Source organism: Falco peregrinus, chromosome 8, assembly GCF_023634155.1.
Source record: "Falco peregrinus isolate bFalPer1 chromosome 8, bFalPer1.pri, whole genome shotgun sequence".
Lineage (NCBI taxonomy): Eukaryota > Metazoa > Chordata > Aves > Falconiformes > Falconidae > Falco > Falco peregrinus.
The window spans coordinates 64281687-64307927 of record NC_073728.1 but is presented as its reverse complement, the minus strand read 5'-3'; the positions used below and the strand labels follow the sequence as shown (position 1 = coordinate 64307927).

General features: G+C 42.6%; 1 protein-coding gene across 8 annotated transcripts in view; it reads left to right on the top strand.

The window, feature by feature from the left end:
* The first annotated feature begins 2936 nt into the window (after positions 1-2936).
* The window catches only part of AFF4 (ALF transcription elongation factor 4), a 54241-nt gene continuing 30936 nt past the window's right edge, over positions 2937-26241 (top strand). The window contains exons 1-4 of one of the 8 annotated variants that reach the window (XM_055812980.1): positions 2937-3168; positions 22020-22146; positions 23504-24295; positions 25611-25655. In XM_055812980.1, the coding sequence (XP_055668955.1) occupies positions 3122-3168; positions 22020-22146; positions 23504-24295; positions 25611-25655 (1011 nt within the window). In that variant the 5' untranslated portion in view covers positions 2937-3121. Of the gene's footprint in view, positions 3375-3544; positions 3742-17875; positions 17975-18017; positions 18250-22019; positions 22147-22409; positions 22535-23503; positions 24296-25610; positions 25656-26241 lie in introns of those variants that run through there. The other 7 variants (XM_055812975.1, XM_055812977.1, XM_055812978.1 and 4 more) reach the window with 7 other exon arrangements.

The following is a 26241-nucleotide window of genomic DNA, read 5'->3' as shown; positions in this document are numbered from 1 at the left end:
AGTTCATGCTTACTGCAAACCCAAATGTAAGTGATATCATAGTAGCTAATCATAGAACGGTTTGGGTTGGAAGGGACCTTAAAGATCATCTAGTTCCACCCCCCTGCCACAGGCAGGGACACCTGCCACTAGCCCAGGCTGCCCCCAGCCCTGTCCAGCCTGGCCTTGGGCACTGCCAGAGCTAAGCGTGTGTAAGCCCTTTGGAATAGAGGGCGTTATAGTGAAGGGTTTAGGGCTGTCTGGGCAGTTCCAGCAAGCCATGCTTGATGCCCGACGCAGGTGTGGTGGTAAGCTTGCTGTCAGCAACCTCTTTGTTGAATGGGGATGGTTGAAGAGGGATGTGGAGCTCTTCTGGGTGGTGGTCCCATCCTACAAAAAATACAGGTGTTAGTTCAGTCAATGCTGAGCAGGGCAGCACCAGTGTGGGTGTGAGGGCTATTCAGAAGCGGGGGGATGGGGATCATGTCTCTGCTGTGTGCCTCTGCCATCCTGCTCAGACCATGTTGTACATTCATTTCTTTAATGTTATTGGTGTTTGAGTGTAGGTGTTCCATCAGAAGTGCTCCACACAAGTGTATTACTTCTACCCATTAAGTTGCCAAGAAAAGAGAGGTTTGTTAGACAATTACTAAGTACTAAAGCCAGTCATTAAAATCAGAGGGTTGGTCCTTTCATAATCTGTTTACCTTTGGTGTCTACAGTCGGACAAATTGGGTCCATTCACAGAGACAAAAGGACATGCTTGTGTATGTTCGGTTGTGTCAGCAGGAGCTGGGATAAGATAACGTAATTACAGGTGATATTAAGGAGACCTTAATTCAACTTCTGGGCTGATGTTGGCTCATGAGCAGAGATTCAAAGAGGTGGCTTACTGCGTTCACTGTGTGTCTGGTACTGCCAACTGCTGAAGTCCCTCTACCCTTATTTGTTTAAAATGTGTTTAATTTCAAATACAGTGTTTTGTTGGTTTTTTTAATTTCCCTGTTTACTTTGTCTCTATGTATTCTTATTTTACAGAGTAAAACCCACCAGCCTGTTGATCTTTACCAGTTCATCTTTCACTAGATCACATCCTTGTATCTGAGTGGATGCTTTTGATTCAAATTTTTTTTTCAATGGGAAAGGTAGTTCTTTAATTACTGTCTTCCAAAGCTCTAGGTTAAGTTGAAAAGATCATTAATTTTTAACCAGAAATTGTTATATTTGCTAAGCAGTTACACAAGGCTTGTGTAGCTCTGAACAGCCTCAATTTAATCCTTCCAATTACAAGTACAGCTGCCGTTGCTAATTGAAGGGAAGCAATTGATGTGGGCTGGTAGAAAAACAGCCTCAGGTAAAGGCATCACATTTCAAGGAGAAACGCTGGGAACCGAACCGGTGGGAGAGCAGAGGAAGGGAGAGATAACTTGATCTTCTAGTCTGGGTCTTTATTAAATCAAACATCTGTCAGTCAGAAACAGGTTTTTGGGTGCCCTCAATGAAATTGCATTACACAGTCTGTTGTGGATTGATAGATAGATTTTATTTTTTTTTAGGGAGGAGTGCTTAATAAATAGGACTTTTGCTAGCAAATGGATTTGATTTATAAAGAAACGATTCAACATACCTTAGCCCCATGGGTTTAATTTGCTTTATGAAATTATATTTATTTAAGCTCTGCCTTTAACCAGACACTGAGACACCAGTTGTGGCTGAGGCAGATCTTCGCAACCTGATTTCGTTACTCGAGATGTGTAAGGGGAGGGAGGGGTGTAATAAAAAAACATAATACCAGGACATGTTTGATTTTGGAAATTTGATGTATCAGAAGTGTCACTGGCAGAATGTAATTCTAAAAACATCATTGAAACGGATAGGAACAGTGTATTTTTGTTATTTTCTGTTATTTACAGTACTGTGTTACTTTCCTAGAGAAGCTGCCTGTGCCTTTCCTTCCCTTTATAGAGAAGGGAACTTACATGTGCGTTTAATTTTCAGGTAGGTTGGGGCTCCACCCCAATTTGATTGCCTTTGTTGTGTCATTGGTGGGATTTCAGCATCACCACAAACATTAGATTTCACTACCAGTTAGAGTAGCTATGAACTGCTTCAGATTGGCTCTAGATTTAAAACTTTTATTATGACTTTTTACATAATTTTTCTTTGAAGGGTCTCTGCAATCATAGTATCAGAGACTTTTTAAAAGAGGATTTAGGTTCTGGAGTCTGTTACACTTATGGGGGAAAAAAAAAAGTCGGTGTGTTTTCACTGTTCTGCTGCACTTGACTCAGATATTTCAAGCCATTCAAAAAGTATTACTTGGTAACAGCCGAGCTCCCGGTAGAACCGTGCTCCAGTGCCTTTCAGCATCAGTTTATGTGGAAGAAGTGGTTTTTGTTTAAATTAAAAAAGGTTTACATAGCCTAGTTATAAGTTTTTTCAAAACGAGCTTCTGTTGGAGATGCTTGTTCAAGCCGCTGCCGGGGGGTTCGTATCCTGGCGGGTGCGGGGGGCAGCCCGGGGGGGCCGTGCCCGTTGCCGGGGGTCGGGCCCACCCCGAACGCCGCCGGGGAGCGGAGCAGCGGGCAGAAGAGCTCAGGCCTGGCCCTGCGTGCCCGGGCAGGCGGCGGGGCCGGGGCCGCGCCGGGCACGGCTCTGCCGTGCGGGAGTTCACCTTCCAGTAGGAGGTGGCCCGTGAGAAGGGCGCGGGCCCAGCGGCTGGCGGGCGCAGGGAGCGCCGCAGTGCGGGAGCGCGGTATTTACATGTGGATATTTAATCGCCTGCGAAAGTGACGGGGTTTTAACCGACGTTAGCGGGCGCGAGCGAGGCCGGCAGAGGGCGCCGCGGGCGGGAGCGCGCTTCAGGGGCGGCCACGTGACGAGCTGCCCCGCCCCGCGGGGTCGCGTGCTCGCGGGAGTCCCCCCCACCCGGTGGGTGGGTCACGTGAGCGGCGGCTGGGGCTGCGGCGGCGCGGGGGCTGTCGGGTAGCGCCAGTGCCCGGCTGCGGGAGGAGCCGCGGCCCGGCAGGACGGGCGGAGGGAGGAGGGAGGCCGGAGCCGGGCGAGGGGCCGAGGGCTGCCCAAGCCGACGTCGCCGGCCCTCGCCGATCTCGCCTCGCAGCCAGCGCGGCCCCGGCCCGCGATGGAGCGGCGGGACCCCTGGGGAGCCGCCGTCGCCACCTCCCGCCTGTGAGCCCGCGCCCCCCCCGCCCCCCTCTCCCCGGGCCTCGTCCCGGCCGGGCCTGCCCCTGCGCTCCCCGGGCGCTCGGCGGCGGCGCCCCGCTCCCTCAGGCCTCTTCGTTCCCCGCCCTCCCCCCCCCCACACCCTTCCCCGCCCGGCGGGCCGGTGGCGGCAGCCAGGAAATGGTCCGGGCCTAGCGGAGCGGCGAACGGAGGTGAGACGCGGCCGGGGGTGGGGACGCGCCGGGGCCCGCCGCCGGGATAGGCCCTCCCGCCGAGACTGGCACCCCCGCCGGCGGGGGAAGGGCGGGATCCCGGTGCGGCCAACGTCCCCTCCCCCCGCCCCCCCCTCCCCCCCTCCCCCCCGGCTCACTTCTCGGGAGCTTTCCTGGCCCGCCCCGCCGTCCCTGCCCGGCCGCAGCCCGCCTCCCCCCGCCAGCGCTACCTGCGCGGCCCCGGCCCGCCGGGCGCCTGGGACGGGCCGGTTCGTGGCGCATCTCCTGTTTCCAGCGGCGGAGCTGCGGCGTTTCCCCGCAGACGGACGGGGCGAGGGACGCGCCGAGAGGAGCTGCGGGACCGGCGGTGGGTGGCTGTGTCGGGCCCCGGTCCCCCCGGCCCGGCCCTCCCGTCTGAGAGCCGGAACCCTGGGAGCGGGCACCCGGGGTGCATCTGGGGGCCGGTGGGGCCGGTGCCTTCCCCTCTCTTAGCCGATGGGTTTAATCCTTTCCCAGTAATTGACGTCAGGGCTTTGTTCCTTCCCCTTTGCTGTCAGTGCTTTAGGCCCGGAGCTGCTCTGGGGATGGGGAGGGCAGGGCTGGGTGCTGCTGGTGCTGCGGCGGCCACGGGAGGTGGCTCCGGTGGGTGCTGCCGAAGGTCAGGGGAGGGCAGACTCCGGGGTCACAGTCACATCCTCCTCGCAGGTGACTGGATAGTTGTTATGTAAAGCATTGTCCCTGATGAGGGTTGTGTTATAATTTGTAATCATAAGAGCATTTGCTTGACGTTTCTTTGACCTGGGCTGATCAGTGGGTTAGTCGTTCTTTTCCTTTTTCCAATGAACAAAACGAAGCAAGGAAGTATTGGGATGTGTAATGCCCGTATCGGTGCTTTCAGTCCCTGTGTCTTCCATTCACTTCTTGAAATGAGAAAGTGATTAACGTCATTTTGGGGGAAAACGGAGTGCTTATACCCGTACCTCAAATTCGGCCTGAAAAGGTGATGTACTGATGAGAAGAGAGCGCCACCTCGCAGGTGGGGACCCCTCTGTTTCACAAAGCCTGTCTCCTCAACTTACTGCGGTCTTGTTTGATTATTTACTTACGAAGACTGATGGTTTTAAATGTTTGCGTTTCCTTCCACTGATGTCGGTCAGACCTCCTGCTTGCGTCTGTGTGAGCTGAACAGGCACTTACTCAGCATCAGTAGTCTTTGAAATCAACTTGTTCTGCTCAAGTCTGTGCTTTTATTTGTCACCTTATTGCCAGCTCTCTTCTGGCAGCTGAATTCTCATGGGTATGTTTCTGGTTCCTTACATTTCTTTACAACTTCTGAGTACTTCTCTTTAAGTCACTGGAACACAGTGTTTTCCAGCCCAGGGGCGTTATTGTGAAATTGGGTCTAGTCAAGGCTTTGGAGGGGAGTGATTGTACACTTGATTTCTCATTTTGTTATCTCCTCTAATGAGAGGAACATTATTAAACTCACAGTGGTCCGGTTGTGTCGTCTGCCCCAGCAAGGTGTGGTATAGGTACTGTGTATGGGTGTTATACTGTAGTTATACAGTGGCTTGTAATGGTAATCGTTTTTTCTTGTTGGTCAATAACAAGAAAAAAATTCTACCCTTTGGCATTGTTAATATCTTGGCTTAATTAATATCAGCACTAATTTTTATGATTTCCTAACTGCTATACCGTATATTTGCAGCTTTGTGCAAGATCAAGCTCTCCTCTGTTGAACAGTTTTAGCAATGATGAAAGAAAATAGTAAATTTAAACTCTAGTCTCAAAACCAGTTTCAGGTCCCTGATATTTCCTTTAAGCATCTCTGCAGTTCTCATTTTATGACTTTTATCCTATGTCTCAAAACACTGAGTGAGCAAGACTGAGCCTCTGGGGTAGGTTTTTGTGCAAGAAGGCACACTGCAACCAAAAAAAAATAGTTCATATTTGTGCGGTTTGCATTCTTCCCAGTTCTAATTCTCTGAGCTTGATAAAACATGATAAAACTTCACTGAAATGTTAGTTGGATTCCTAGGTTGTCTTTTTCAGTAAGCTGGAATGTGCAAGTGCTTTTGCATGGTTATGACCCAACTGTTTTATAAAAAGATGCTGGATATTTTTATCTGCAATAGCCATACACTTTGTGGTGTTCAGGTTTTGTAGAGAAACAGTCGCAGCAGAAAGTTGCCCTGACTTTACAGTTGGTAGATAAGTGGGCACGTATGTGCTAGTTCCTGCTTCCTTTGCTAGCTCACAGCTGGCAAGGATGTTCTGCTGCACTTAGTTTTCCACTGTGGTTGCTCCTGGATGTTGGATATGACTAAAGACATACATGACTTGTGCGTTACTGACAGAGAGCAGTTCACAGCATCTTTTAAAGTAGACAGGGGACTCTGTGACCAAGTAATGGTGAAACTGCTGTCCCTCCACACCTATTTTCAGTGTTTGTAATGAGAGTTGCCATAACAGCTCATATCTGCTTCTGATGCCTGCCTTCCTGCTCATCCTCTTGTTTTGTGAGCTTTTTAATTATTACTGCTCTTACTCTTTGCTCCAGATCGACAGGAGTCTGCAGGGTTGAGGGTAGAAATATTAACCCATGATACCCATGTCTGAGGCTGAATCTTGAGACGAGAAATCAGCACCTGTCCTATAGGCAGATTTTGCCTTTGTTGGGCATATAAAAAACATACAAGCATCTTTCAAGAGGCTGCCTCGAGCAGCAGCAATGTGCATGTAGAGCTGAGAGGAAAGTTAGTCACGCAGTGTCGCGTTTGGGGTATACCTGTCTGAGGATGTAGGAATAGTCTTGAGATTATAGTGACTCTGAGGTCTTTTTTCTGCTGCAGTAATTGTTCTTGGCCACGTAATTTCAAATTGTTACTCACATGTGGTTTGTTCTACAGGTGTATTTCCTTTCTCTCATGTTCCTACAGTCTCACAGTTACCTTCAACAGAGGCTAAGAAATAACTAAACTTGAGTCCACCTGTCTTCCTTGTCATTTGATTTTAATGTCTGTCTGAGAGTTTGTATCAAAAAAGAAGCGATGTTGATGTCATCTTCACTATGCATTGAGGAAAGAATGCTCTAAATTGTGGGGAGATGGAGAGGCTGAAGGATGAAGGAGGACTGCCTGGAAATGAGTTGGGGAAACTATAACAGATTACATTTAGATAGAGCAGGGTTAGATGTATGTAAAAATATACTGCTGTGTTAAGATAAGAAATCAAGTTCATAGAATTGCAGAACTAAGGATGAAGGAACTTACCTGGCAGTTATACTTCTCTTGCAGAATTGTTCCTTCTCTGCTGTTACTAATGACTAACAAGATGCTCTCCAGCTTATGAAATGATAGGGGTTCTATCGCTGCTTAGGAAGTGTAACTGCACAGGCTTGTGCTCCTTCCTGTCATAAAGCTTTTCTCGTAAGTTTAGTCAGTCTGATTTTTTTATAGTAGTTCTGTTCTCTCTCTTACTGTATATTTTTGGCCGATGGGAATCCAGATTTATTCTTTTCCTAGATACTTGAACTACATGTACGTACTCCTGTTGAATTAAGGTTTCCCATTTTGAATAATTGTATCTGCTCTCTGAAATGAAAATCTGGTGTTGTGTATGACTTTTGTAGAGGTGCCTAGCACAGCACATAGCTGCAGCGTAGCACAGCTTGCTTCCTTGTCTGGTTCTGTGCCAGCTTCGTACGTGCCGTCCAAAATTCCATTTTCCCTGTAGCTGTGATATTGTTTGTCTCATGCACTCGTGTCTAATTTGGTGTCTGCCATCTCCCCAGGCTCTCAAATTCTTACTACTTTCCAAATTCCTTTCTCCAACTTCGTGTTTCAAAACTCTCTTTTCCCTAGTGTAGCGATCTGTATTTTCTCCCCGAGTGCGTTAGCTTGTAGTTCCTCAAGTTGTCATTTCTCTTGTTCTTACTTGATTCATTAATTCTTGCTGATGACTGTAAAACCTGGTTTATTAACTGGCAGTAGCACCAGGTACCAACAGGAAAAAAAGGAAAAAAATATCTCCTGCTCAGTACTGTACAAACATTGAATAAGAGAAGTTCTTGCCCTGAAGTCTTGAACTAATTTCCTTCTGTTAACAGCTCGTTAAGAAAAGTTTTCCTGCACTCCTTTCTATTGAGCTGTGGTACTCAGTCCCAGCAATACCTCACTAGACAGCTCACAGCGGCCTTCTATTGATATTTTTTTTTTTTAACAGTTCATCTTAGCTTTTGTGTCATAACATTTACTGATAATTTACTTAAATGTGTTGCTTGCCATGTTTTATAGTTAAATACAGAGTGTACTTTTACTAATACTGTAACCCTGTAATGATTGTATTTTTCAGGAGAGACACTTTTTATCATTCCAGATCTCTCCCTGTGGATAGGTGTACTCCTCTGCAGCCTTACAGCAGCTTCTTGCTGTTTATCCCCAGTGCTACACTGGGGACATAAAGAATAGATCTAGTAGACAACAGGCCAGAATAATGGTGCGGTTCTCTTCAGTGTTAGCGCTGTGTTTGTCTTCTGGTAGAGGATTGATGTTTTTCCTTTTATCTGCAGTTTCCAAGAGCAGCTCTAAGATGCTTGTCTTTTGGACTGGACTCCAAACTTCCCTCAGCTTGTAAATTTAGTGGCTTATTTGTGGAGGGGCAGAAGCAAACCCTGGAAATGTGTGTGCTGCTCCTGAAGCTCTCAGGGGTGACTGGCATTGGGAATAGCATCAGAGAATGTGTCAAACCAAAGTGGATCCCTAAACATGGTGCTTTTGATATTCTGTGATTTTTACTGTATATGGTGTTAAAATGAGAAGGCACCCAGGTTTAGGTACGCTCTAACTTTGTAATCTCCTGGAAATGGAGGCAAGTCGTTGGTCATCTCACTGTAGTTGGTTCATACATCATTTTATTTACATGCATTTTCCAATTCTAAGAAAAAAAGCGTGTTTAATTTTTAGAACCAAACATTGGGAAAATAGCGTTTAGAACCATTAACCGGTTGAAAAGTACTCTTCAGACAGGAAGGATTGTTTGAAGTTGTCCTTAGTTCAGGTTCTGAGATTTCACCAAGGTAAATTCTTCCATATTAGATACTTCCCTCAACAGTTTTGGTTCTTGCTGAAGTGTCACACCATTGAGCAGTCTCTCTGCCCTGCTTTTTCACTGAAGCGTAGCAGCTACATGTGAACCTTTACTTTGAGGGTTGAATTGTGATCTGTCATCAGGCAGTGATGTGAAACATGGAAGTGTGTTTCAAATATAGAAACCAAATAAGAGGAGAACTGAGCAGATGTTTTGTGCCTCTTCTGGCTGCATTTAGTGTGTAGATCCTGAGGTAGTAGGCACCTACCCATAGATAGACACGTAGTTACAGATAAATGTGTAAGGACCCTGGAGCCTTATAAGGCAATGTTAGTGTAACTGGTCCTCCAGCATCACAAAACCTGGGAACAAGTTGTGATAGCTGTGTTCACCCTCGAAGGCAGTTATATTCAGTGCTTTCCCCCGCTCCTCGTGCTTCAGGGCTGTGTAGAACAGTCAGAAATGTAGAATGCACTTTCCTTAGTGTGATCCTGTTGCAAGTGTCTGTTTTTAAATGAATGTTCAGTATGTGTATTGGATGTTTGGAGTATATATAAGTTACGCTTCAAAATACTAAATGTGTACTTCCATGGACGTCACCACCTATGCTAACATTACTACAAAAGCTCAATAGATGATCATAATTGTACAGCTTTGTACTACTGGGAAGCTGCCCGGTGGGAAAGGGCCTGGGGGGCTGGCTGAGGGCTGGCTGGGCATGAGCCCCTGGGGTGCCCGGGTGGCCAGGGAGGTGGTGGTGTCACCATCCCTGGAGGGATTTAAAAGCTGTGGAGATGTGGCACTGAGGGCCATGGTTTAGTGGTGGGCTTGGTGGTGCTGTGTTAATGATTGGACTTCTGTAGGGAACAGCTGGCTGTGCCTGCTGGATGGACCTGCTGCTTTTGCATCATCTCTGCCTTCTTCATCATCTCCTCATAAGCTTCCTCAGCTCTCTTAAGGGGCTTGCTGGCCGGCTGGCTGGGGCCGCTGTCCCCTTTCTCCATCAGGACCTGGCACAAACATTCTTGTGTTTGATCAGAGTTCAGCGAACACAGACACACTGCGAAGGACCCCAAAATATTTAAATGCATTCCCTAGCACATGCTATATAGAAGATAAAAATAATGTATGAAGAGATGCTGGCTATTTTTTGGCATTTGTCAAAGTCACCAGCAACTCTGTTCAAGAGGAATAAATGCACTGGATGATCTTAAAGGTCTTTTCCAACCTAAACGATTCTATGATTCTATTTTTCCTATAAGGCAGCGTAAAAGCAAACCAAAAAAGCCACATCAAAATAGGAATTTAGTTTTTGTGTGATGTTGTGTATTTTGTGGGCAGAGGAATAACCAGAGTTTCTGGGGGAAAAAAAATGAGAAATCTGCCAGTTTAATTTTCCAGTGTTCTATTACTATTAGCATAAGCATTTCCTTATTTAAAGGTAATTAAAAAAAAATTTGGTCAAAGTCCAAATCTGAAAAATTGAGCCATTAAGATTAAAATTTCAGGAACATTAAATATGGAGAAATGGGTTAAAGGATTTAGTGGAGGAACATGTTGTAAATTGAATTTAGCAAGTTGTACTGTGTTTCGGCATAAATAAGAACAGCAGCCTAATGGAAGTTGCTCTGGTTGAAAAATGCTTCATTTTACAAAGGTGTCTTAATAGTATTTTGTTCTTGTAACTTCAAGGGCCTTGAAGCATAACGATTGGCTAAGATGAGATGAAATGGACTGATATTTTTCCTATCTCATGTCTTTTTTTGATGTGCTGGGTGGTCCTGTATGGAAAAGAGCTTACTGGTAGTTTTGTTTGTGTGATTTGAGTAGGTTTTTGTATATTTGGGTGGGTGGGGAGCTGCTGCTGGTGGGGTTTTCTGTTTGTTTGAGATCTACTATTAAATCTTCCAGTTCATGTGTGGTTTGTACGTCAGTGACTCGTGGTGGATTGCAGCTGCTGCAATCCATGCTGGCTGTGGGTGGAAGGCAGTATGGTCACTGTACCTCCTTGTTATACTATTTTAAATTGCCTGGTGAAGTTTTGGAACCACTGTATTTTATTTTGTCCTTACAATACCTATAGGGTATACTAATATCATATTAAAATGTTGATCTGACACGGTGAAAGCTATGGTGTAGATAGCCTTTAAAAGACAAAGGGTGAAAATGTTTTTCTTGGAGCAATGATTACTGCTGCTGAAATATCTGCACCAATTATATTTAATGAGGAAAAAATACAAGTAAGAAGTTTGTGTTGTGACACATTCTTAGCCAATAATTACCAGAAATATGTTTTACTAGGAGTTTCAACAAGTAGTTTTCAGCTTAAATTTGTTAATCACTAATAACTGTCTAAAAAATAACTTTTTTTCTTGATTTTTTTCTCCAATTTTTTTTAAGGAAAAACTTGCATCCTTTTATGGCCACATGAAGCAAGATCCATGCTGAATTGACATGTAAAGATGTTTTCACGGTGTCCTCTTCACGTGCCTAATCAGCCCAAATAGCTTGTGTCGATGTTTTTGTTGTTTGGGGTTTTTTTGATAAAGCCGATTCCCGTTTGCTCTGGTGATGCAGAGGAGCAGTGTGGTGTGTGTGGCAGGGGGCACGGGCAGGGAGAGGGGAGCACCAGTCACCGCAGGTACTTGCATCTGCTGTGTGGCACTCCTGCTCTCCCCTAGTGGCACGTGCCAGCAGGTATTTATTCAGAGGAATGTTAAAATACATTCAGTCATGATTTACCGACAGACTCGAAAACTAAAGATAAAAAATGGGTGTGGTTTAACCTTCCTTTCTCTTTAAGAGAACAAAATTTGGATCTCATTGGCTGGTATAATGGGTTGATTTCTTGCTAGCAGGAGTGTATTTTGCATTTATACAATTTATTTTAATCCATTAAACATTAATATTTTTTTAAAGTATTATGTGTAAGTGAATAGTGAATCATACCTTTAAAAAAATTAATCTTAGCTTGTACTTAGTAGAATTCAATTAATTCAACCAACAACGAGTTGCTGCCATCCGTGCCAAATGTCTAAGAAAGACGACAAAACTGGTTGAAGCTACTTAGTCCACCGTATCCTTGGAAGCTTTAGCGATGAGAAGTGTATCTTACTGTGCAATTTCTGTAGCACTTGAAAACAGTTCTATCTGTTAAGAGACGTTACCAGGTTTAAGCTTTGTAACAAACTGACGTGCTGAGGGGCTTGGTATGAACAGCCTATTGCATTTAGTGTTTTGAAATTCAACTGAATTTTGGCAAGGGTTTTGCAAGGTTGCCTGTGGGTTTTTTTAACAGCATTTGACAAAAAAACTTCATTCTCTAGTGGCAAGATTCATTGAGTTTCACAGACTTTACATTATATATGTTATGATTCTACATTTTGCAGTTCCATGTCTGTCAAGTCTTTTAGCTTATAGTTAAAAATATGTTAGGAACAGGAGTTCAGAACCAGCTTGCACAATGCCTTTACTAGTTTATCAAATGCAGAAGTTAAGTTTTTGGTCTGGATAGACAGAAAATTCTTTATCTTCTGTGGAAGATACTTTGTAATCATTACTATTGGGAGTTATGACATCTCTGGCGTAATGGCATGGTCCTGGGATGTCAGTGGGTACCACACGAGTGGTGCCGGTGCTCTGTGGGGATGACCACAATGGCACTGTTTGATTGCTGGCCGCCCTGCCAGCGACACGGGAGCAGCCCAAGGCATGTTCTGTCCGCAGTGTCTTTGGTGGCTCAGTCTCCTTTTGGTCCTTAAATATAATAGACCTTGAATAGCATCACTTTTGTTTTAAGGCCATATCCAGAAAAGTGAGAAAAGCTGTAATAACTTTGGAAAAAAAAAACCCCAATCCCCAAACAACTTAGTGGCATTAGTAGTGAAAAAAGGTAACATCACTTTATTAAAAGGGTTTGTATAGCTAAATTAATGTTTATCATCTGTTTTCCTGAAGTAATTGATACTATATTAAATGTCTTGATACTCAGTGGCTGCTGAAATGTTAATAATTTTCTCGGTCTGCTCACAGGGATTATAAAATACAGGTGGCATTTAATAGGTAGGATGAAAGGTTAAAACTTTCCAATTTAGACTAGTGTTTGTTTGGAAGCACTGCACATCAAAGCTGTGGCTTTCCTGCTGAATTTCAGCTTACCTCTGTAGATTGTTCTGGTCCCTTCCTCTTGCTTCCAGATTTTTTTTGCTTTGTCTGCAAATCTTAAATACTCCTTCTCCCTAATGGGTTTTTCCAGAGTTTAACTAATACACGCTCTCCTCATCTTCAGTATACTTAAATGGAAAAAGAAAGTTTTAAGTGATCAGAAAGTGTCCCTGGTTTCAGAGCTGTCATGTCATTCAAGTACTAATAGCAGATTTTAGATAGGTGGCAAATGGTTATTAATTTGGTAACTTTTTGCATGCAAGTTAGGGCTGAAAATTGGGAATCAGAGTTAAAATTCTTATTCTCTCTTTTCTGGTACTCAAAACTGTGGATTTTAAGAAGTCTGTGAACTCTCGTTTTCAAAATGTAAGGCAATCCTGGAAATACCGTAACTGGTAATGGGGACCCTTAGTGCTGTGAGAGCCCAAGCTGTCACGTTTGAGAAGATACTCACATGCCGACATGCATGAACTCAGTTGGCTTTTTGATGCTTCCCCTCCACCCCCTTCGGCTGTTGCCCTAACAGTCCAGAAACATAGTTTGCTTTGTTGTGCTACAGAATGACAGAGTAGCACACCTTGAGTGTTTTCCCGTGGTTCTGAAGAGAGTTAAATCACAAAATGGTGAAGTTCATTCTCTCTGGCTGCTCTGCTGACGTGCTCTCCAGCATCCTCCTGCTCCTATTTCATCAGTCATAACCTCGCTGCTTGTCAGCAGCTGCAGACAAAGTCCACCTATGACACTGATACAGAAAGCAGAGGCAGTAATATAATGAGACTTTTGTGGATTTCTTGGGGGGTATTTTTATTTGTTCGAGGTTTTTAGTCCTTATTTTGTTTTAAACAGGTTGCTTATTCCTGCTCGCTAATGCCAATGTGACTTTCAGGGGCCATGGAGCATTCAGGTTTACCTGTGTTTAAAAATAGCCCTACCCCCAAAATAAGTATTTTGAACCAGCACAGATTTCCCTAATTCAGCTTAACCAGCTCCAATAGACGGCTATGTCAGCACAACCAGGAGAGGGGTTTGGGGCTGGCGCACAGCACGCGGGTGGGAGCTGCGTCGAAGATCTGCCCTGGGCCAGGGGCTCGGAATCGCACCCAAGCTACACTCTTGAGTTGTAAAAATTGCCTTTTGCTCTAAGTACCAAGTAGAGCTGTGGACAGGGTGTATTAATAGCCCCCAAATATTTTATTATTGATATTTGTGTTGTGAAGATGTATCAAATAAAAGCTGTGTTTAGAAAATAAGCTGCTTGAAAGAGCAAGGGGAAGAGGCAGAGATGCTATCGGTGTTTATGCAGCATTGCCATGTGGAAGAGACCTCGCTGCTGTGAGCAGTTACAGAAGACCTACGTGGTTTATACAGTGGCAGAGTGTTACTATCTCAGACCCTGATGTTTGTTGTAGTATGTTATACAGTAGGATGTGTGAACTTTGACAAAAGCAAGTCCAAGATAAATGTCTTGTGAGAGAGTGCAGACAGATGATCTTTCAGTAAGGCTGGAGGAAATGGCAGTTAAACCTCAGTAATGTATTTGATAAACTTTTTCTCTCCCTGCTTTCTCTGTAGTTCTGTTGAGATGGGAGAAGGATGTGAACCTTGAAATGAATGTGGTTTTTCACTTTTGCCTTTTCCACTCTTTCATTTTAGAGGGCACCTCATTAAAACATTGTCTGCAGTTTCAGATCTTATACAGAGCATATTTATCAGAATTTCTGTGAAGTGAATCCTTTCTTAATCCTAATGCCATAGAGTTCATAACACTCAAATGTAATGATGTCTTTTATGAAAGTAAATTAGTGTGAGGAAGTCAGAACTATAATAGTCAGATTAATGTTGGATGTCTGAATAACTATTGCTTAATAAAATTTAAACGCCAATTGTCTTGGCTTCAAAGTTTAAAGAGAAGAACATGTAGGCACAGGAATTCGGTTATTAAGTTTCTGCTCAATTAGACTGGAGAATATTGTTGGAGAACAGTATTAGAATATGCTTTGGTTAGCCTGTGTGGACACGAAAAGATAGCATGTAAAAATTTTGTGTTCATGATGGTCTGTCTTTGCACTGTGCAAATTACAGAATCTAGCAGTGCTGGAGAGTTGAAGGGGTGAGGAGGGGATGTCATTGAGTGTGAGGCTGGATTGGGCTGAAGTTTGCTGAGTTGAGAATTGCATGAGAAACAAAAATGTGTTCCCTATGATGGCAGAGCTCTGGGTCGAGTCTGTGCTGCTTGGTTTTGTTATCTCCTGACCTGTTGGATGTCAGGGCTTGAGCTTCAGATGTTAATAAGAATATCGTTGCCTTGGTTAAGAAGGCCTCGTATCCCTGAAAGTAGTTTTGGTTTTAAGCCAGGTGAAGCAAATAGAAATGCAAAGACTTGGGAAGGCAAAGTTGAAATTCTGCTTGGCTGAACAGCAGGAGCGAGCTTTACTGCTGCTGGCTCAGGCTTGGATATCGGTAACGGGAGTGTGTTGGGGCTCCTTTGCCTTACCTGGCTCAGAGTCCTGACTTGGTGCAGAAAATGACAATTTCTGTGGATTATGACCTTGCCATGTCGCAGCATTCAGCCTTGGGGATATCTTTTCCTTGAGAGTCAGTAACACAGCTGTCAGGCCATTCCTTGGTGGGATCTCTGCTGTCTGCCGGTGCTGGTGCTTTGTTAATGGGGCAGTTGATGGAGGAATTGACATGTATCTGAGGAGAGAGCAGGGAGTGGTGCTGTCACTTCCTAGATTTCCCTGTTTCTCTACGATTTCTCAAGAGACAGGACAAAAAGGAGAGACTGAAGTTGATGTCTTGTAAGCAGCTCCATTCTCTACAATGAGGAAGAGCTGGGAACTTTGTTTCTGTGTAAGGTTAATCATTGGGAGGGGGGAATCAGATGTTTTCATTACCGTGTAATACTTTTGCACAACAATACAACGTTTTAGAGAATGGATAATTTTGGATCTTTTCAGATCCCTTGAGTAAATTACATCAAACCAGTTTTGCAAATTCTTCCCAGGTGTAAACAATTTTAAGCTATTTTAGTAGTATGTTTTAGAAATGGACTTAAAATTTTGTTTTGAATGAGCTATGTTTCAACTGCTGAAGTTAGAATTTCCTCCTTAACTTGGCTTCTAAAATGCAGTTGCTGCGTGTTAACTTCTACCTTAGTCAAAATGTAGTCCTTGCTTTCTTGTGCTGAATCTTGAATTCTCATCTGAACTTGTTTAATGAAACATTATCCTATAGAGCCTCTTTAGTCTCTTTAGTTCTAAAGGATCCCAAAGTCTTTTTCAGTAGTTAGTGTTACTAAGTTACGAATGATCGCTATAATTCTTTAATCCATCCTTTCGGTGTGGTGGCTTCTCAAGTAGAAGATGCTGGCTGATGCTTGGGTAACCTGATACAGTTTTGAGGGGTGAAGGGGGAATCTGGCAGATAAAACTAAAGAGCAGGATGTAATTACTTGCATTGTCATTTGACTGAGACACTGGAATTAACGTTGTGCTCTTTTAGAAAGTACTGTGAAATTTGTCTTGACTAACGGTGGTGAAGGATTTGTGCTCATTTGTCTGAGAAGCAGTGGCAAGCCCAGGCATATAGTGCTTTCTTGGGAATTTCTGCGGTGTTTCAGAGCTGAGTAGGAAGGAAAAGTGCCTACAGCAAATTGCTAGCTCTGCCCTCCCTGGTAGTTCTTGTCAAACATTAACCTGACCTAGGCCAACTTATCTTTTTTCTTTCCCCTTTTTTTAAAGCTTTCCCACCCTCACAATACATAGCAGCTCTTACAGTATTTTATGATGTCCCTGTTGAATGTGCAGAAGGGATCCCTGATGTGATGAGTGGGATATAAACATTTATGTTTATATTACAGAAACAAGAAACGTTTATGTTTGTATTAATGGTGAATCACTGGTTTTGTATTTGTATACCAATAAAATTGTATTACCAATAGCTCCGACCTTTTAATGAAACCTTGGAAGGCAGGATAGCACTCTCCTAGAGATGGAGCTATGTCAGAGTTCATTCTCATCAAAATATCTAAATGAGGTTATGGCTCAAGTTTCTTACGTTCACATATGCAGTCTTACTGTGTGAGCATGCCTAACAGCAAGTAGATTGATACTTAGTTATAATTTAATAACATACATGCTGCTGGTATAACCAACCTTTTCTTTGGTGGAGCAGATACCATTTGTAGTTGGAGCTGCCCCAAACTAAATACCCCTCCCTTGGCACAGCAAACCACTGCGGTGTTAACCAGAGCCGATGGAAAACTGCAGCCTTTGTGTCAAAAGGTGCGAGGGAGAGAAATAGAAGAGGACTTCATCCTTTTGAAAAGTTGTTTTTTCCTCTTTATTGACACATACACATCTTACTTGAATTCTTTGTAAACTGTTGGTCTTAGTTTTCCTTATTTCAGTGTTACAAAACTATGAAGATGACTTTGATGATCGTGGTGCTTCTATATTCGCAACATACTTTAGACTACTTGGAGAAGCATACTGTTTGTAATTCTTTGTGCAAAGCTGTATCATTATCATTTTGGGGGTTTTCTGCCTTTTTTTTTTCCTCTTTACCGTAATGTAGAAAGCTAGAAGTTGAAACTACGCATTCATTTTTTTGTGATAGGTATTAAATAGTTCTTGGTGACACCAGAGCATGTTCCTATTTTGTGTGCTGGTGGGTTTTTGTTGTTGTGGGGCAGTTATTTTTTAATTTCTCTGTTTAACAGCTGTTCTGTGAGTGTATTTGTATTAAAAGCTGTCAGAGTAGCATTTTTGGATTGTATATGTGATTTTAGCAACAGGATTAATAGTGACGCTGTATTTGACCCATGAGTTGGAAGAAGCTTGCCATGCCAGCTCCTTAGATACTCCTTGCTGTTCATGGTACAAGTAAGAAAAATAGTTTAAATAAATAAAATGTATCTTTGGGAGGGAGTTGGATAGCATTAAGGCAATTTCTGGTGTTTTTAAATGCCTTCTGAAAACATATAATTCCATACTACAAGGAGGATTTCTCAGGGTTTTTTCCTCCTTTTTTAAAAAAATAATAATTTAAGAAAAAAAATTGAGTTGTCTGTGCTTCGCGCAGCTGGGTGTGCCCTGCATGAAGTGCTAGATACTGTGTTTTCTCTCTGAAGACTGTTTATCGTTCATGGCCAAATGTTGTCAAACAAAATTTGTGTTTCATCACAGCCAATTAACCGGCACTGGATAAGTGAACTGTTTGATTTCTCTTGCTTATGAAACCAATTCAGATAGAAAAAAGCCCTTGAGTTAAATGAGGATGTCTTGAAGGAAGTCAAGGTGTTGTAAACATGCTTTGAAGATCCACTAATGCCTGCTTGAAAAGTGGTGGGTTTGGATCGCTTTTTGATGGGTTGCCTGTGGAGGGTCCCTCAGGCGGACCTTCACCTTTGATGGTTTTGCCTTACGGTGTCTGGGAAGATGGAGAGATGCTGCTGCTGGTGAGGGTGCTGGTGAACTTGTGCAAGGACAGGCTCTGGGATGCCTGATGTGGTTCAAGAGGGATGAGAGGTACCAGGCTGTTAGTCCCACGCCCAGACCCAGGGACCGGCGGAGGTCTTCTTTCCTTTAACAGCATTGCCAGGAAAACTTTGGCAATGAGGGTGTGTTGATTTTTTAAAAATTTTATTTATTTTTAACCTGAAAGCATGGTCCAAGAGTCCCATATGTGGGATCTGCCCCAGAGCTGAGGGAGTGGGTGGTGGGAAGTGGGAGAAGGCTGCAGAGGGTGGGCAGGGCAGCAGCAACGCTGCAGTTTCGTAACGCGAGTTATAAAGTCCAAGACGATGATGGCTTGAGTGAACTCTAGCCAAAGCCATGCCCTTTTCGGATTAAGGATGAACAGAAATACCAAATAGGATTTAGTAAGATGTTGGAACGAGAAATTAAAATTGTGTTTCTGGTATGGACGATTAGAATGACGCAGGACTAGTTCATGTGCTCAGTATGTCTAGGTCAGCAGTTAACAGCGGTGAAAGAATACACACAAGTGAATTTTGTCAGAGGTTTCTGTCAACTTCCTGCTGAATTTCCTGCATTCTTTCATCTCTTCGTATTGAGCTGGAGAAGAGGCATGAGATTTGAACAAAGCCAGTTGCATAGTTGAAATCCCATGCCAAATGGACGATGCAGAGGACAGTGTGGCTAACTGCACAAATAGTGACTCAAACCTGACAGAATTAGTCTTTCTAAAAATGGAAGTACTGTGCTGTGCTTTAGGCCTGTTTTTTAATTTCTTTTAATTTTTGGACTTTTCTTTCCCCAAATGTGGAAATCAAGGTGACTTTGGTCCTTGCTGTGAGGATGTTAATTCTGTCTCCTTTAGCCTGGCTCTACACCTCCTAGGTGTTCACACTTTTGCTCAGGCCTCCTGGGGAGAGGAAAAGGGAAATTATAGCAGGATCCTCTTGACAGCAGCAGGTAGAAGTTCTCCATCTTCCCCTTCCAGGGCTGGTGTGCAGGGAGGGAGCAGGGATGCTGCCCTCTTGCCCAGAGGGTAGGGGTGGCAGGAGCTGGGCTGCACCGAGCTGCTCCCAGCTCTTTTATCTTGTGGGAAAACATTTAAATCCAGGAAGCAGGTGTGGATGTGGGAGAGGGAGAAGCAGTTCTGTCTCTGTGCAGCTCTGGATGCCTGCAGCAGTGGTGGGGCAGAGCACCTTCCCACCAGTCAGCGTTGAACTGGGCAGGAACGGAGCTGCTCAGGCCAGCGTGGGACTGGGCTGGTGTCCCCTCTGACTTGGGCAAAAACCTGGACACCAGCATATAGTCTGTAACTTTGATCAGAGTGGTAAATTTTAGGTGGTGGATTTGAAAGGTTTGTTTTATCTACAAGTGGTCTTAAGACTTTGTTTTGCAATTTCCTTTATGCTGATGTTAATTGCTAGCAGTGTTAATTTAGTAGGTGTGCCTTAGTCTTCTACTTTCAAACTGTCTCTACTGCTTGCTTTTCCTCAACGCAGACAAATTTATCTTCCGTTATGCTTTATGGCTGTGGAAGATAGGGGAAGTTGTCTGAAGTACAGCGTTAAGGAAGCCTCGCTAACTTAATTTATTTACACATTTAATGCTAGTGTGATTTTAATAGCTTTAGTACACACTGTAGGCACTTGAAATATCTCTGTGTAGAGATACGGATTAGATACAAACAAGTTTAACTTGAAGAACATTCAAACTATTGACTCTAAGAAAAAATTTAAAATAATTAAAAAAGGCCTTAAACCTAGTCCCCATACAGTCAAAAAGACTATCCATGAAGATGTTTATCATTTAGTGTATCACAAAAGACTGGGGGGCAGTAGTAAAATCTGTGATTAGCTGGTATATATTTCTGGTGACTAATTTTATGTTAACGTGGCAGGTATAGCCAGATCAGCTCTGGTTTTGCTCCAACTCTGATCTCAAGTGGATCTTTCTTAACTATAGTGTTCCTTTCATGGGACAGTGTTGGTACAAACGGGGTTTTTTCCTCAGTCCCAAGAGTTACAGTCATTGTTGATACAATTTTGAAAGATGCTGCTTGTCTCTGTAAAAAAATAGTAAAGGTCTTTGTTAATATTTAACCCTCTATTTGTAAAATGTAAATGTAAAATTCTTAGTTAAGATTATAATCTTCTAAATGTATAGCTGTCTAATCCAGTCTTAGTGTACTGATGTGTTGGTACTCCTATTCCTTGCCTCACATTTTGCCTTTAATAGTAAAATGGCATAGATTCAAACTGTTCCAGTGGGCTTTAACTGATCAGTATTTACAATTAAATCTGTATTTGTTTCTGTTCAAATCTTACACATATAAGAAGTTGGGCTGCAGTCTGAAGAATAAGCTTTTTAAGCCTCGAACTTGTAAACCAAGTTTGCTATTAATGTCAAAATGATCCAGGTAGTTTGCTTGCCACAATCCTGTGTACAGGTCCCTCTCCCAGCAGGCAGCCTTGATGTTCCCTCACAGTTACGTCAGTCCAGCTGATTACAGGATAACTGGGGAAAAAAGGGGTTGTATCACATACAATTTTGAAGTTATCATAATCCAGTTGCATTACGCTAAATGCTTTTACCTTGTTACAAGAGGAAGTAAAACAAGCCTGTCACCTTAAAAAGCATCAAATATTAAACTTATGCTGTGGGTTTATTCTGGTTTTGGCGTTCTCTTAGATATCACTATATTCAGAGTAGTAGATGAAATTAAGCCAAACAGAGGCTGAAATGTTACTAAGGTGAAAAGACTAATTTTTTAAAAACTGGGTGATAGGTTGAAGGCTTCTTGTTTAGAATGGAATAGCTGGTTTTGCACAGCTTTCAAAGTAATGCTGTAGCAAATATGTATGTTTCAGTTTTTTATAATCAGGCAGCTGTCTAAAAACATGAGATAATGATTTTCTAAGCAGACAACGTATTCATTTTAGAGTGCAAATTATGTGGAAGAACATCTGTTTCTTTCATGGAAGCACCTACTGTACTTCTTGCAGATCACTAAGGCACATTTGTAACTCTCTTGATATAAAGTACAGCACATGTTAAAAGAGTTAGTACCACCTTATCTATCATCTTATATTGTTTACTCCTTTGAGTCCCAACGCTTTATCAACCTCAAAGGGAACCTTTCCCAACCTTTTTTTTTTTTTTTTTCTTTTCTCAACAATTTGATGCATTTCTGTTAACCCAAGCAGCAAAACCAAACTGCAAAGTAAAATTTTTAAGGAGGGAGATTGGTAGCTTATAAATCTGCATTTTTGCATTAGGATGCCACTGTATGGATTAAGGCAAAAGGTGTGATATTGCCAGAGCTCCACTGAAATTACTGCTTTGAATAGAAGTGTCTTTTGGGAGTCAGGAAGGGAGACTGGAAACAACATCAAAGCTTGAGGTTAGAATATGTTGGGGAATGGGTGCCAATAAAGGTATGTCAGCAGCAAAACAAAAACCAAATCTACAGTAGAAGTTGGGTGCTGAATGGGTGGGGGCATAAGAGAGTAAAACTGCAGAACATTTGGGGGATGTGGAGGAGAAAAAGTCTTTTAGAAATGAATGGGAGATGTGCAGCGTGGGTTGAAATAGCTGCATGATTCAAGAAAGGGAAATGGACTGAAATAGTTACTTGCCTGAGGACTTTGTGGATTATTTTTTTCATTTTTGATTATTACTGCCTAAACTTTCCCTGTTAGAAGCTAGCTGTAGATTGTGGGTTTATAGCTCTTCGAAGTATGAGGTGTCTTGAATGGGACAAACATTTTTCAGTTTTGAGGAGTTAGAGTCCGCACCAGCAGGAGGTTCTTAACTGAAGTCATTCTTTTGGCAGAACAGGTACAGGGGCTCGCCGTGTATGCTTGCATCCCTCCTCATTTCCTTCTGTGATCAGAAATTATTCTTTTGTTCATAGCAACATGAACCGTGAAGACCGGAATGTGCTGCGTATGAAAGAAAGGGAAAGGCGAAATCAAGAAATTCAACAGGGCGAAGAAGCCTTTCCACCTAACTCGCCTCTCTTTGCTGAACCATACAAAGTTGTGAGTTTATGGAGTTCTTACAAATGCAGTTTTTATAGCAGAAGTCGTATGCAAATGCATACTTTGTTTTTATCTGCCTTCTTTTTAGATCTGCGGCTCTTATGTCAACCAGGTATTTAAGCAGGACTTGAAAATAAGGGTGGACAGTTGCTAACCAGCTCTGCTGGCAGATGTATAATAATGCGTACGAAGGAGGGGGGGGCTGCTTTGCAGGGAGTGAGAAAAGGGATGATAAAACCATCAAATTGTTTTGCTTTCTTCAGCTTTTGCTACAGTGACTTGAAACAAACTGTCCATTTGTGTCCAAATCACCCCAGATTGCTTTTTTTGGGGTACTTCAGCCTGTTCCTAGACTTACATTGATTGAAGGTTAGAAAGCCAGACCTGGGTAAGTTCAGCAAGAGAATATTTAAATAGGAGGTTAATTTTAAATACTGAAATGCCTGATATGATAGAATTACCAGCTTTAACCAGTAGGCCAGTTGTTTGTTTCTGATTTTTTTAGTTTGTTTGGAAGGGGTTGACTCTCTTACCTTGTACAGCTTTAAGCCTGTGCTAGGTTTCCTTCCCAGTTTGCTTTGCTAAGCAGAAGTGGAAAAAAATAACCTAGTTCTGGTACAGCTAAACCAGTACCATTTAAGATTTTGATTATCTAGCTCAAAACTCAACTTTGAAAGCACTCGTTCAGTTATCGCAAGGTTTGCAAGAAGTGAAGTACCGTGACTGAAAACTGTCTTCCTTCAGGAGGAAAGCTGACAATTTTTTTTTTTTTAAATTTCTGTCCTCCTGTCACTTTACTGTATTTGATAACCAAACCCTGTATGTATGAGGTTAACTAAAGCTGGTAGGGATGCAGGGGTAGTGATACAGTATACCTGATTTTGAAAATAAACAGGTTATATAAGAAAGAACCCTTATAACTGTTGGTAACAAGAGTTATGCCAGTATAAATACCAATTAAAAATTACATGCAGTGGTGAGTTTAAGCTGATTTTATTTTACTGGTAATTAAAACTTCTTAGACTAATGCATTCTGTATTAGAGAAACAGTCTTTAAGGTGACAGTAGGCATCTACAATTTTTAAACTTGAATCCAGCTCACCAGTGCATTATCTGAAGCACTGATTAGTGCTGTTTCTACTGTTCCTGCTGCTGAAGTATGTTTTCCTTATGTTTTAGGAGGTTAAATTACTGCTTTAAGAACTGCAATTGGGAATTGGAAACAATGGCAAAAAAGACATGGATGCTAGCCGTGATCTTAGCCCTGAAGTTTAGATAGTGGTCAGATCAATTAACTGAAAGTAAAGTTGTGATTTTTTTTTTTTTAAAGCATTGTTTTTTAAAATTATTTTCACAGACTAGTAAAGAAGACAAATTGTCTAGTCGTATTCAGAGTATGCTTGGTAATTATGATGAAATGAAGGATCTTATAGGAGATAGATCGCTACAAAAGCTTGTTGGAATTCCCAAACCAACTGTACCATCAACACCAGATGAAAAATCAAACCAAAGTTTCTTTGGTGATCAGAGACATAATACTAGCTCACATCAGAGCAGCAAATGGACTCCTGTAGGACCAGCACCTAGCACTTCCTCACAATCTCAGAAACGGTCCTCGGGCTTACAGAGTGGACATAGTAGTCAGCGTGGCAGTGGCAATAACACTAGCAGTGGTGGCCAGAGGCATGACCGCGACTCGTACAGTAGCAGCAGCAGCCGCAAAAAAAGCCAGCATGGGTCTGAACACTCCAAACCCCGTTCTTCCAGCCCTGGAAAACCATCTACTGTTTCTTCTTTGAGCTCCAGCCATTCAAGATCTCATGGAAATGATCACCACAGCAAAGAACATCAACGTTCAAAATCTCCCCGGGATCCTGATGCCAACTGGGACTCTCCCTCCCGTGTACCCTCATTTTCAAGTGGACAGCACTCTAATCAGTCTTTTCCACCTTCACTAATGTCCAAGTCCAGCTCAATGTTACAGAAACCCACTGCGTACGTAAGGCCAATGGATGGACAGGAATCCATGGAACCAAAGTTATCCTCTGAACACTACAGTAGTCAGACTCACAGCAGCAGTGTGAATGAGCTGAAGCCTAGCAGCAAAGCACATCTAACCAAGCTGAAAATACCTTCTCAACCACTAGATGTAAGTTGCTCTCTGTTTCCTGGTTGCTTAAACCTAAGTTCCTTTGGGCTGGGATTTTCCAGCTGCTTTAAAATCCCAATCTACATAACCAAAATTTAGTTTTTGGTAAACACTGGATTTTTTTTTAATTACACAAAGCATCTTAAACTTATGCAGTGAAAACCTGTATTTTAAATGGGCAATGTGCAAAAGTGTTTTTTTCCTTCTGTTTCTTCCATATGAATACGATGATTTTTATTAAATAATGGCTGTGAGACTTTCAGAAAGGCTAACTTAACCAAGAGAGGCTAATTTTTGTAGAGTAGGATATTCACAAATACTTTGACAAGCTAGATACATATATTGTTATTACTGGGAGCCATGTTGTCTTAGGCTAGTGATAGTATCTGCATGTATCGGATTTTCTTTTGAAGTGTGTAGCAATTACTAGATGTGATTATTTCATCTTCACCTAGGGAAAATAAGGTAACCCTAAAGCACACCAAATTGAACAGGGTTCAGAACTTCTTATCAGTTATGCTGGATACAAAACACTATTGGGTTAACAACTTTTAGTAGTTTGGTAATTTTTGAATCATTAAGGCACAGACTCTTGACTACAGCTCACTTGCAAGGAGAGCATCTCCTGTTTAACTGCTTGAATTGTGGTAGCTAGAGAAAAGCCTTTGTTCCTGGGATTTCAACAAATAGCAAAATAAGATCCAGGACACAGGTAAGAATTAGAAAATTATTTTCTTACTTGCAAAGACTTGACATGCTAATGCTGATGCAGTGAATCGTATAGTAGCTTTGCTTCCTTTTTGCTTGTAGCCATCAGGGATGCAGAAGATTCATAGTTTCATAATTATTGCTGTTTCTAGAGTCACGCTGTAATGTATGTTTTACTTCATAATGCAGTTTGTCATTACTGGGCTTTCACGGTCTTGCATTGGAATTCAGATATTATCCAGTGGCATCTTCCAGGAAATGATTGAAAGCTACGATTCTCTTCCCCCCGCCCCCCCCCCCAAGTTTATAATATCAAACTGCCTGTGATCACTTTAACTGTCAAGTGAAAAGTAAGACGTTATTGTCAACTTTTTATAGATCTCATGTATTGCTTTTCAGAACTGGATGTGACTCATACCATAAACTATGGATCTATCTGATATTAAAATTAACGTTGCTGAAAAGAAGTAGCAAGATCTGTTTGTATCTATATAGAGTCCATATGAATCATGATAAGAATTGAAGGCTTTTTAAATGTTTCTAGCCCCTGGAATCTTTTAAGGAAAATTTGCTTTAGGAGAAGTTAATCTTGAGTTTTGATTTGTAGGCATCAGCGTCTGGTGATGTGAGCTGCGTGGATGAAATTCTGAAAGTAAGTTCTCTGTGGTTTTGTTCATAGCTTACTTACTGAAAATGCAAACATTGCTAAAGAGGTGGAAAGTACTCTGCAGTTGATTAGTGCCTCTTAAATTGACTTGGCTGCAAGTTGTTACAGGAGGGCTCTTCAATTACTCCTCTAGTGCAGGCAGACCAGGGAAAACTGGAAGCAGAGCGGTGTGAGCTGGGTACTGAGCGTTGCTGGGTATGCACATCATCTTCTGGATATCCTCACTGCATTCGTGTTCTTCTAGGCCTCCTCCCTGTTAACCTAACCAGAATTGCCCATTTCTTCCACCAAAATACAGTCCTGACATTCTGATAATCTGTAGTAGGTTTTTTCCTACCCCACAGCAAAACTTTCCCTTCTCTTCTACCCAGGTTATTTTCTCAAGTCTTTTTACCCCTCATGTGATCCCCCTGGTTGTATGTCTACCATCACAAAAGAATTGATCATGTTTCCCTTGAGCATTTCTGTGGCTTACCATTTGCTCTCACCTTTGGTACTGCATGGTCCTTGGAGATGCTCTGAGAAATACAAGACACTTTCTTCCCAGCTTCAGGCATTTGATGTTTCCCCG